Source organism: Canis lupus, chromosome 18 (genome assembly GCF_011100685.1).
Source record: "Canis lupus familiaris isolate Mischka breed German Shepherd chromosome 18, alternate assembly UU_Cfam_GSD_1.0, whole genome shotgun sequence".
Classification (NCBI taxonomy): Eukaryota; Metazoa; Chordata; class Mammalia; order Carnivora; family Canidae; genus Canis; species Canis lupus.
This window is the reverse complement of record NC_049239.1, coordinates 35,288,111-35,300,621: the sequence shown is the minus strand read 5'-3', so window position 1 is coordinate 35,300,621 and position 12,511 is coordinate 35,288,111. Positions and strand designations below refer to the sequence as shown.

General features: G+C 35.0%; 1 protein-coding gene across 13 annotated transcripts in view; it reads right to left on the bottom strand.

The window, feature by feature from the left end:
• The window catches only part of CCDC73 (coiled-coil domain containing 73), a 138,337-nt gene that overhangs the window by 41,855 nt on the left and 83,971 nt on the right, over window positions 1–12,511 (bottom strand). For 12 of the 13 annotated variants that reach the window (XM_038563087.1, XM_038563091.1, XM_038563093.1 and 9 more), the window contains 2 exons: window positions 9,137–9,272; window positions 8,826–8,905 (listed from right to left, as the gene is read on the bottom strand). In XM_038563087.1, coding sequence (XP_038419015.1) covers window positions 8,826–8,905; window positions 9,137–9,272 — 216 coding nt within the window. Of the gene's footprint in view, window positions 1–8,825; window positions 8,906–9,136; window positions 9,273–12,511 lie in introns of those variants that run through there. The other variant, XM_038563100.1, reaches the window with a different exon arrangement.

The following is a 12,511-nucleotide window of genomic DNA, read 5'->3' as shown; positions in this document are numbered from 1 at the left end:
CACTGACTGTAATGCTCTTTAGAGACACAGGCCACTACTGCATGACATATCAGTACATTTAGTTAGCCCTTGCAGGGCTCGAGACCTGGGGGGGGAAAAGGGTAAGTGTGCTCCTGAGCAACACTAAACTACTTGAGCAAAGAAGGAAACATTCTTTTACCCTAATCTGCTAATGGTGTCTCTCCATTACATGATTTTACATGAGCCTCGTCTCCATCTACAGGTCAGTCTATATATCAGAAATATAATATTATAATGAAACATTTGTCCTTATTTAATGAAAAGAACCACATAACTTAGAAACTTATAAGGTATAATCCTTTCATAATAATGCAAAAACTGAAAAAAGCATATGAATATTTTAATATAACCACTAAATATGATTAATCAGTTAACTCATGGATAAAAATATTAAAAAAATAAATGAATCAAATAGACATCACTGAAATACGTGCTTATTCAAAATTATTCGATCAGTATTTAGCTATTTTTTTAATTTTTATTCTTAATTTTATTTATTTTTTATTTTTTTAAAAGATTTTATTTATTTATTCATGAGAGACACAGATAGAGAGAGAGGCAGAGACACAGGCAGAGGAAAAAGCAAGCTCCATGCAGGAAGCCCTATGTGGGACTCGATCCCAGGACTCCAGGATCAGGCCCTGGGCTGAAGGCAGGTGCCAAACCACTGAACCACCCAGAGATCCCCAGTATTTAGCTATTTATATTTGCATTTGAAGTTTACATTGATAAAAAAATGAATGGTCCTTTTAACAATCCTCCACTTTGAGACTACAGGCAAATTTTAAATTACAGCTTCTCTCTTCATATTAAAAAAGCCATCCTTAATATTCTAGATTGTGATTGAAAATAAATGTTTTCTACATAAAAATGGTCTAGTTTGCTAGACAGACTTAAGACTTTTAAGGGTGAGGAACATATGTCTATTACCACCCATTCTTATGTTTTATACTGAGCTACTCCTATGCTCTTCCTTTCTGATCCTTCAGAATATAAAACCAACTTATTGACAGTTATAAGACCAAAGAATTAGATAGATTAACATTGGAAATATTTTTTTTTTAACATTGGAAATATTAAAGGACTTTGGACTCTGGCTTAACATTTAGAAGCCACTTCAATCTTTATTCTAAGTAATCCTGTTTTCCTTGAAATACGCTAAAACAGAAAGTAGTAAAATTTCCTGATTTCTTGAATTATGCATTAAAGTATGTTATTTATCTCATAATGCAAAAAACACTTCTGTTCAATACTTAAATGTTACTCTAGAGCCTTAATAAAATTTTAATTTTAGTAAAATTAAAGTAAAATTAGTAATTTTAAAATTACTAAATTTTAAAAGTAAAATTAAAATTTTAGTAAAATTATAGCTAAATATAAAAACAGGGGGACTTATTTCCAGTCTAGCCAATAAAGGAGCTTAAACTTTGTCCTGACAAGTAAAAGCTGAACTGAAAATCAACAACTCTTCTTAGATCTGTCAGAGAAATGAGGTCATAAGGCAAATAGCTGCCTCAATAATTGGAGAGATAGACTGGTGAATATAGAGAATTATAAATTACTGGAGTAGAAGCCCACAAACAGAAACCTCTGCAGGAACTAGTGCCACTGTAGGAAAGGCCTGAACTGTAATTGACCAACTACCAGAGGCTCAGTGTAGAAAACTTAGAGAGCTAAAAAATTTCAAGAGGACACAGTCCTAGGGGGAACACTGCCACACATACTTTTGTGAATTTCACTTCCAAGTCCTCTCACCATGAATATCAGAAGAAAAAAAATTCCCTCCTGCTTTCAGGAGAGAGGAAAAGGAATCATTTTTGAAATATGCCAGGGAATTCTGTTCTTAAGAGGGCTTGAACTCAGGAAAAATGATTGGACCTGAGCCTAAACTACCTGGGGAAAGGGTAATACTTAAATCCAGCCCTCTCCAACCATGTTGCACAACCAACAGAGGGAAAAAAACTAAGAAGTACTGTGAAGTTCACAGTCCAGTGACACAGGCTTACCAAAAGACAAAGACCTAATCATAGGACACTTTGCACTGCCACCCTCCCCCAACCTTACCATTACATTACTAACGGCTATTTAATGCAAGTAGTTTCATATGTATATCATGTCCACCTTTTAACAAAAAATTACAGGGCATACTAAAAGGCAAGAAAAACAATTTGAAGAGAATGAACAAGCATCAGAACCTGTGTCAAAAAAAAAAAAACAAACCCTGTGTCAGTATGGCAAAATATCAGAATTATCAAATCTGGAATTAAAAAAACTAATATCCTAAATGCCTTAATGGAAAAAGTTGACAAAACATAGGAAGCAAATGGATAATGTAAGGAGAGAGAGAGAAATTCTACGAAAGAATAAAAAAGAAATGCTACAGATCAAAAGCACTGCAACAGAAATGAAGAGTGCGGGGATCCCTGGGTGGCACAGCGGTTTGGCGCCTGCCTTTGGACCAGGGCGCGATCCTGGAGACCCGGGATCGAATCCCACATCGGGCTCCCGGTGCGTGGAGCCTGCTTCTCCCTCTGCCTGTGTCTCTGCCTCTCTCTCTCTCTCTCCCTGTGTGACTATCATAAATAAATAAAAATTAAAAAAAAAAAAGAAATGAAGAGTGCCTTTGGTGGGCTCAACAGTAGTATGGACAAGATTGAGGAGTGTCTGTGAACTTGAGGATATGATGGCAAAAATTCAAAAACAGAAAACAAAGAGAAAGACCACCAAGGTCTTTCTGCAAGGAAAGCAGAACAGAATATCCACCAACTGTGGGACAGCCAAACAAAATGTAACATATGCATAATAGAAATATCAGAAGGAAAAGAGAGCAAGGAGAGAAGCAATATTTGAAGCAGTAATGACTGAGATTTTTCCTAAATTAGTGTCAGATACCAAACCCCAGACCCAGGAAGCACAGAGAACACTAATAAGGATAAATGACCAAAAAATGTATTACCTAGGCATATCATATTAAAACTTCAGAAAATCAAAAGTAAAACAAACAAACAAAAATACTGAAAGAAACCAGGAGCGGGGGGAACACTTCATCTACAGAAGAGCAAAGAATTATACCTGACTTCTCAGAAAACATACAAGCAATGAGAGTGATGTGAAATATTAATAGGTTGAGAGAAAAAATTATTAACCTAGAATTCTGTATCCTCTGAAATTATCCTTCAAAAGTGAAGGAGAGGGACACCTGGGTGGCTCAGTGGTTGAGCGTCTGCCTTTGGCTCGGGGAGTGATTCTGGAGTCCTGGGATTGAATCCCACATTGGGCTCCCTGCATGGAGTCTGCTTCTCCTCTCTCTGCCTGTGTCTCTGCCTCTCTCTCTCTCTCTGTGTCTCCCATGAATAAATAAATAAAATCTTTTAAAAAAAAAAAGTGAAGGAGAAATAAAGACTTTTTTTAAGACAAAAATTGAAAGAATTTCTTGCCAATAGGCCTGTCTTGCAAGAAATATTAAAAGAAGTTTTTCAGAGAGAAAGAAAGTGATACAGGTCAGAAACTCTGATATACCAAATAAAAGGAAGAGCATCAGAGAAGGAATAAGTAATAGTTAAGTATTTTATTTCCTTTATTTGAAATTGATAAAATAACCATTTGTTCAAAAAAATAATAGCAACAATATATTTGATTATGTATGCTTAGGTATTAGTAAAATGAATGACAGCAATGACACAGTGATGGGAAGGAAGAATCAGGATTATTTAGTCATTATAAGGTACATGCATTACCCCTGAAGGGATATATTATTCGAAAGTGGACTTGGCTTACTGCAGATATACTGTCAACTCTAGGGCTGGCACTAAAAAAAATTTTTTAAAGTATGATTTAAAGACTAAGAAGGGGAGAAAATGGAGTCATAAAACCCTCAGTTAAAACCACAAATAGCAGAAAAAGAATGGAAGACAAAAAAGAGGAACCAAGGACAACAAATGGAAAACACACACACACACACACACACACACAGAGGCATATATTAATCCGATTGTATCAATAATCACTTCAAACATCAGTAATGTAAAATGCAACAATTATCAGAGTGGATCCAAAAACAAGACTAAATCATATGTTGTCTATAAGAAATCCACTTTAAATATAAAAATACAGGAAAAAAATAAATATAAAAATACAGGGACGCCTGGGTGGCTCAGTGGTTGAGTGCCTGCCTTCGGCTCAGGGTGTTGATTCCGGAGTTCCAGGATCAAGTCCCACATCAGATTCCTGGCAGGGAGCCTGCTTCTCCCTCTGCCTGTGTCTCTGTTTCTCTCTGTGTATCTCTCATGAATAAATAAATAAAATATTTAAAAATAAATAAATATAAAACCACATATTGGTTAAAAGTAAAGGGATAGAGAAGGATATACCATGCTAACACTTATCAAAATTAGGAATTGCTAGGTAAATTTCAACCAGAGTAGATTTCAGAGCAAGGAAAGTTATCAAAGACAAAGAGGAACATATATAATGAGAAAGGAGTGAACACCCCAAGATGACATAACAAAGAGTACCTGTATTACGTGCCTAACAATAGAGAGTACCAAAATACAGGAGGCAGACACTAATAACTGCAAAAAAGAAATAAAGAATCTATTTGGAGACTTTATTATTCCTTTATCAGAAATGGACAGATCCAGTAGGCAGAAAATCAGAAGGATCAGAGTTGAACTTAGCATCATCAATCAAATGGATATAACTGACATGTATAGACTAATTCACCCAAAAGCAGATTACAAATTTTTCTCAAGCTCATATGGAGGATTCCCAAGATAGACCATGTTCTGGACGAGAAACCACATTTTATGTGGTTTAAATTTTAACAAATTTAAAGGAATAAAAATCATACATTGTCTGCTCCGAGACCACAATAAAATTAAACTAGAAATCAATAAAAGGTAGCTTGAAAAAAAAAACAAAATACTCAGAGACTAAACAGCACACTTCTAAACAACACATGGGTTAAAAAACAAATCTCAGGAGAGATTTTAAAATATTTTGGGCGAAATGAAAATATAACTTATCAAAAATCTGTGGGATGCAATGAAAGCAATGCTTACAAGGGAACGTATAGCACTGAATGAAGATATTAGAAAAGAAAAGACACAAAAATATAGAAGCAATCCAAGTGACAATGATAGGAGAATGGATAAAGAAGATGTGGTATGTATACACAATGGAATATTAGCCATAAAAAAGGATAAGATCTTGCCATGTGCAAACCACAATGGACCTAAAGGGTATCATGCTAAGAGAAATAAGTCAGACAGAGAAAGACAAATACCATAAGATTTCACTTACATGTGGAATCTAAAATACAAAACAAATAAAAAACAAAAACAGACCCATAAATACAGAGAACAAACTAATGGTCACCAGAAGGGTAAGGTAGTGGTATGGGTAAAACAGATGAAAGGGAGTAGAGGATAGGAGTAGGCTTCCAGTTATGGAACAAATAAGTCACAGGGATAAAAGATACAGCATAGGGAATATAGTCATTGGTACCATAGTAGCATTTTATGGTGATAGATAGTAGCTATAGTTGTGGTATGCACAGCATAATGTATAGACTTATCAAATCCCAGTGTTGTACACCTGAAACTAATGTTATGTTATATGTCAACTACACTTCAACTTAAAAGTTTTTTGAAAATCTAAAATTAAACACTGAACTTCAAACTTATGAAACTAGAAAAAGAAGACCAAAGTAAATTCAAAGCAGAAGAAATAATAAAAAATTAGAGCAGAAATTAATGAAAATGAAAACAATAAATCAAAGAGAAAATCAAGGAAACCAAAAGCTGATTCTTTAAACAATCAATAAAATCAATAAGCCTCTAGCTAGGCTAAGAAGAAAAAAAAGGGGGGGGGACACAAATTACTAATGTCAGAAATGAAAAAAATGGATATAACCATTGATCCGTTTCCACGAGCTACCAAGCCATGAAAAGACACTAGACAAAACAACATATATTACTAAAAAAGCCAATCTGAAAAGGAAACATTCTATATGATTCCAAACCTGTAACATTGTGGAAAAGACAAAATTGTGGAGATAGAAAGGGTAGTGATTGCCAAGGGTTGAGGAAAAGGACAAATGAAAGGGCAGAGCACAGACGATTTTTAGGGCAGTAAAACTATTCTGTAGGACTCTATAATGGTGGAGACATGTCACTAAACATTTGCCCAAACCAGATAAAGTATAAAACCAAGAGTGAATCCTAATGTAAACAATGGACTTTGGATGATACTGATGTTTCAATGTATGTTCATCAATTATAACAAATGCACCACTCTGGTATAGGATGTTAACAGTGGGTCAGGTAGTATATGGGAACGCTCTATACTTTTCACTCAATTTTGCTGTGGAGCTAAAAATGCTCTAAAAAATAATTTAAATAAATAAAAATAGTTAAATTCAATGTATACCTACAGCTATAAATGCCTGGAGTGTTTTTCCTTCCATTTTAAAAGCAGACTCCATTTAAAATCAAGAGGAAGACACTGACCCAAAATTTAAATTTTCCTCAGAACTTATGATGTATCTGAACAATATCATCCATATTCATTTATTTATTGTCTCTAAAATAAGTATTGCAAACATGACTTGTTGAGATTTGGGGTATAATTCTTGTAAAAAAGAATGTACTGAATGAACCAACCAGCTTATGCAAAAACTGAATTGAGAAGCTTGGCCTCACTAATATTAACACTCTAACCAAGTGCATAATCAGAATCCCAACAAGAAACAGATGGTACATATAAATTAGGACACTTTGAAGAGGATTTATTTGTAAAACTGTGGACACAATATAAAGGAACCATAAAATATGGTGCAAGTTCCAGGGGCTAGCAGCAATAGAGATGTCCCCTTGGGGAGCCCCCAAAATAATAAGAAGGTAAGTACTGAAACCCAAAAGGAGAGCATCACACAAAGTAAGTCAATTTGAGAAAGCTAGTGATATGCTGAGACAAGGCCACCCTGAAGTGATCTCAAATGGAGGGTATGAGGGGAAAATATACCGATTCAGTATTTCTTTCCTCCTCTCTCCTGTCCAGACTGCTCCCCACTGGCCCAACTCAACAGGAAGCCAGAAGATATGGGGGCATTGATGGAATCCGTATAGGAAAGCCTTACGTGGAGAAGAGGATGCATACATCTGAATCTGGAGGGACAAATGGAAGGTATTTTGCACCTTGATAAATTAACTACAGAGTATAATTTACTAGTAAATATTTAAGTGGCACTCAGTAAACGTTAGTTAAAAGCATTTATTGAGTGTCGGTAAGGATAGATACTTACTTCTCTCAGGAATAGGCAGATGGTCCAAAGTGGAATTGTTTCAGATGGGGGTTTGAAGGGAGCAGGGAAAGGAAACAAGAGGTCATTCTCTGAGAAAAGAAGAACAAGGCCTTGCTACTTCTCCTTCCTCTCATACCACTCTCACCTTATATCAGTGAAGATGTTTTTAGTTGCAAATAATGAAAATTAAACTGGTCCAAATGAAACTAACATAAATAATAATGGGAATTTACTGACTTGTATAACTGAGAAGTCTAGAGATAGAGGAATGGTAGATTTGGTGGATCCAGGAACTCAATAATGTCCTCAAAGAACAGCTTTCTTCACTTCACACCAATCCGGCATCCTCATTGTCAGGTTCCTCCTGTCTGGTTTCTCATGTAGAGAAATGACGGACAACCACAGTCGGGGTTACAGTCTTCCTTGTTTATGACCACTAGCTAAGGCCATTTGTCCACTTCTCAACTAATAACTGTGAGATGAGGAATAAAATGTTTATGGCCTCCTCCAATTTAGATCTCAATGTCAATGTACTCTTTCACTCACAATGCTCCAGCCATATCAGACTGTCTCCAGTTCCTTACATATACCCTAAACTCTTTCCTAGGAATCCCTGGGTGGCTCAGCGGTTTGGCGCCTGCCTTTGGCCCAGGGTGCGATCCTGGAATCCCGGGATCGAGTCCCGCATCAGGCTCCCGGGGGAGCCTGCTTCTCCCTCTGCCTGTGTCTCTGCCTCTCTCTCTCTCTCTGTGTCTATCATGAATGAATGAATGAATGAATGAATGAATGAATGAATCTTTTAAAAAATAAATAAATAAACTCTTTCCTATACTTAATCTTAGCCAAAAGTCTGAGAAGTGATTACCAAAACTCTTCTGCCTCAAGGCTTTTGCACATGTTGTTCTCCGTGCTGGAGTATTACCTATTGTGTGATGCTCTCTTTCTGGGTTCCAGTAACACCTTCTTTCTGCTTTTTGGGTCCAGTATGGGGACATATCTATTGCCTGAAACCTTATTCTCTTCTCTCCCCTATCCCTTTACCTCCAATATAAGAAAGTCACCTATTATATCAGTCTTTACCTTTTCTTCATATCATTTATAACATTTTAAAATTATTTGATCTGTGTGATTATGTATTTTGTGTCTAAGTCCTCCATTGGTCTATAAACTTCAAAAAAGCAGGAAAATGTTTTATTTTCTTCAGATCTGTATCCTCAGTGCCACACAGTACCTGACACATACATTCAAGTACTGAAGAATAATGAATAAATGGTGCTAATGAGATTGACATAAAATAATGAGTTAAACTGAGTTAGAACTGATTCATCACATTTACTGGAATCATAACTCAGTTTATGAATCTGTATTTAAAACATTTTGCTTTGCTTTTTTTTTGCTTTTCTTTATACCAAAAATTTCTACCCCACTTTTTCTAGAAAAATTTCATAAAAATAATTAGACTATAAATTTACCTAATACTATAAAACTATATTACTCATACCTTCTTTAAACTGCATATTTCAGATTCTTGGTTTTTATTTAAAGCTGAAAGTCTTTTGTTTAACTGTATTGCTTCCTGTACTGCAACATGAAAAACATTTATAAAAATATTATATTCAACATTTTAAGGAAAGTATCACTAAAATGGACAGAGAAAATAGACTCAATGCAATGTATATAATTATTATTGAATTTAAATATTTATTAAAATGCCATTTAGTATTATCAGGACAGAAGTTCAATTTATTCATTGTAAATGAGCTCATTTTATCACTCCCTATTAAATATATGTTTAAATAAGATAGCACTTACCATTTCGTTCTAACTTTTCATGGTTCTCTTTTACCGATCCAAATTGACCTGTTATTGTGCCATAATATTTCTCAATTTCATTGAGTTGCTTCTGATGATCTTCTTTAGCCAGAAGATGTAACTGGACTTTTTTTTCCTATTTTGAAGTTATTTAAAATGTTATAAATATATCATACCTATATACACACATATATTTAAACATACATAAAAATGGTTTTTAGTAACTGTTATGAAACAAGCCACGAAAAAGTGCTGAGTACACCATAGGGAGGAAATGTTAGGAGATATTTCTAAACCTGTGTAAAATTAAAGTCCTTTTTTTCTGGTAGCAAAATAGTCATTTAAGTTTATACTGCCCTTTATAATTTTTCAAAAACCAACTCGCATCATTTATAGAAAAGTTGATTAGTCCATGCCAACACTAAGTAAAATCACTGGAATGTTAAAGCAATACTCTTGATAATTTAGGAAAGGAATTTTTTCTCTAAATTTGGGGGCACAATTATGAGTGCAGGATCAAAACTCAAGTAATTTTCAAGTAATATGGATGATTTAATTTTAATGAGTATGGCCCCTTCTCACTGCATTAAAAAATTGAATGATAAGGATAATCTTTATCAGAGATGGGGGCAATACAGTATAGTAGAAAGTCTACTTAAGCTGAGAACCAGAATTGGTAAAAATTGGAGCCAATGTACATTTTAATATGGGCCTTCACTGCTTTCAGCTAAAGAAGCTTGCTTTGTTGTAATTAGAAATAGGACTTTAAATATTAAAAAGAAATATTATGTTAATAGAATAAATATTTTTTAAAGGTCTTGATCTTGACTTGGCATTGGTAGAATCAATGACTGGTTTCACAACTTGCATTCATTGGGCCACATGCTGCAGCACCTGTGATAAGCAGTAACGAAGGACAGTGGGAGCCCATCGGCCAGCACTTGGAAGTTGTTTCCTGAATGAACTGGTGTTGTCCCATGGAGTTCCATTAGTACAAATCTGTTAGATTTACCTGGCCTGTACCTGTTTCCCTTCTCTCATATTATCACAATTTCAAATATATACTTCAAGTATTTCCTCCTCATTACAATTTAGTAGAATTGAAATTCATAGGCTGGATTCTCCCCTAGTCAAGTGAAGAGCATATTACTCAAAATAAACCAACTGATTTCTACCTTTTTGGAATTTGAAACTTGAGCAAAATGACTAGAAAGCTAAATAAGTTCAACAGTGATCCTATCCAGACTGATGAGATTTCGGTCCTGGGTTCCTACATCCTGCTGTCTTGTCTGTAATTACCCTGGTTCCTGTTCATTCTCAAGCCCATTCTTCACTCTGATTAATTATGAGTGCCACCACTAAATTTCCTTTTGCATAAATTAAACAGCCATTTCCTACTGCTTAAAAACCAAAGTACAGGCAGTATAGCAAACCAGTCGAAAGCTAGTGAGCCTGTGTTTAAATATTGCCTCTAATTTAGTTGCTGTGTGCTTGGAAAAATTATCCACCCTAACTTTAAAACAAAGATTTTATTTTTAAAAAAATATTTTATTTATTTATTAATGAGCGACGGGGGGGGGGGGGCAGAGACACAGGCAGAGGGAGAAGCCAACTCCATGCAGGGAGCCCCATGGGGGATTCGATCCAGGGTCTCCAGGATCATGCCCTGGGCTGAAGGTGGCGCTAAACCTCTGAGCCATAAAAATAAATAAATAAATAAATAAATAAATAAATAAATAAATAAATAAATAAATAAATAATAAATAAATAAACAAACAAACCAACCAACCAACCAACCAACCAACCAACCAACCAACCGCTGAGCCAGCCAGGGGGGATCTCTAAAAAAACAGATTCTAAAAGTATATCCCCCCTTGCAGGTTTGCTCTGAGGTAAAATGAATTAATATATATAAAACATAAAGAACAGAGCCTGCCACTGAATAAATACAGTACGTTAGTGTGTTCCTTAAATGATAAAACTGCTTTCAATATTTTTAATTAATTTTATTTGGAATAATAGCCCTAATATTAATAATAAAGAATATATTTTACAATTTAAGTTGTACCTAACTATATTATCTTGGAAAATTTGATGATAGTCGTTATTTTTTCAAAGATACTTTCTAATGATTTTAAGCAAAGTGATAATATCATTGGTGATGATCATGATGGATCAATACAAGTTTCTCATGCACTTCTATGGGCTTTTCAAATTTACTACTTAGTCATACAAATTACTCATGTAACAGTTATATCCACAAACAAGATGACAAGTGTACTTACCCTGGATATCTTATGTCTACCTAAGTAGTCACTATTATCAATAACTAAACAATGAAAAATAATGAACTATATTCCTTCCATTCCTCTAAAATACCACTTAATTCTCTAACCTAGAGAATTACATTTGTTTTCAGCAGATGTGTAGAAAACTAATAGAATTTCACTAAAATTAGTCTAAAGGCATTATTTCAACTCAAGGAATTTTTTTTAAGTTTTTATTTTAATTCCAGTTAGCTGGGATCCCTGGGTGGCGCAGCAGTTTGGCGCCTGCCTTTGGCCCGGGGCATGATCCTGGAGACCCGGGATCAAATCCCACGTCGGGCTCCCAGCATGGAGCCTGCTTCTCCCTCTGCCTGTGTCTCTGCCTCTCTGTTTCTCTCTGTGTGACTATCATGAATAAATAAATAAAATCTTTTAAAAAAATTCCAGTTAGCTAACATACAGTCTAATATTAGTTTTAGGTGTACAAAATAGTGATTCAAGAATTCCATACAACTGATACTCATCACAAGTACATTCCTTAATCCTCATCACCTATTTCACTCATTCCCCTACCCACCTTCCCTCTGAAAACCATCAGTTCTCTATACTTAAAAGTCAGTTTTTTGGTTTGTCTCTTTTCAGAACTTCATTTGTTTCTTGAATTCCACATAGAAGTGAGATGATACGGTATTTGTCTTTCTCTGACTTATTTTATTAGCTCCATCCAGGTCATTGCAAATGGCAAGGTTGCATTTTTATAGCTTAATAATATTATTCCATTGTATGTGGAATATTTGATATAGATTGATATATGTTTACAGTATACACATATATACTACGTATATATACATATATCATATATATCACATCTTCTTTATCCATAGGCTGCTTCCATAGTTTGGCTATTGTAATTAATGCTGTTAACTGTAAATAATGCTGCTATAAACATAGAGGTACATGTATCCCTTTGGATTAGTATTTTTGCATTTTGCGGGTAAATACCCAATAGTGCAATTACTAGATTGCACAGTTCTCTTTTTAACTCTTGAGGACCATACTGTTTTCCACAATGGCTGTACCAGTTTGCATTCCCACCAACAGTACATGA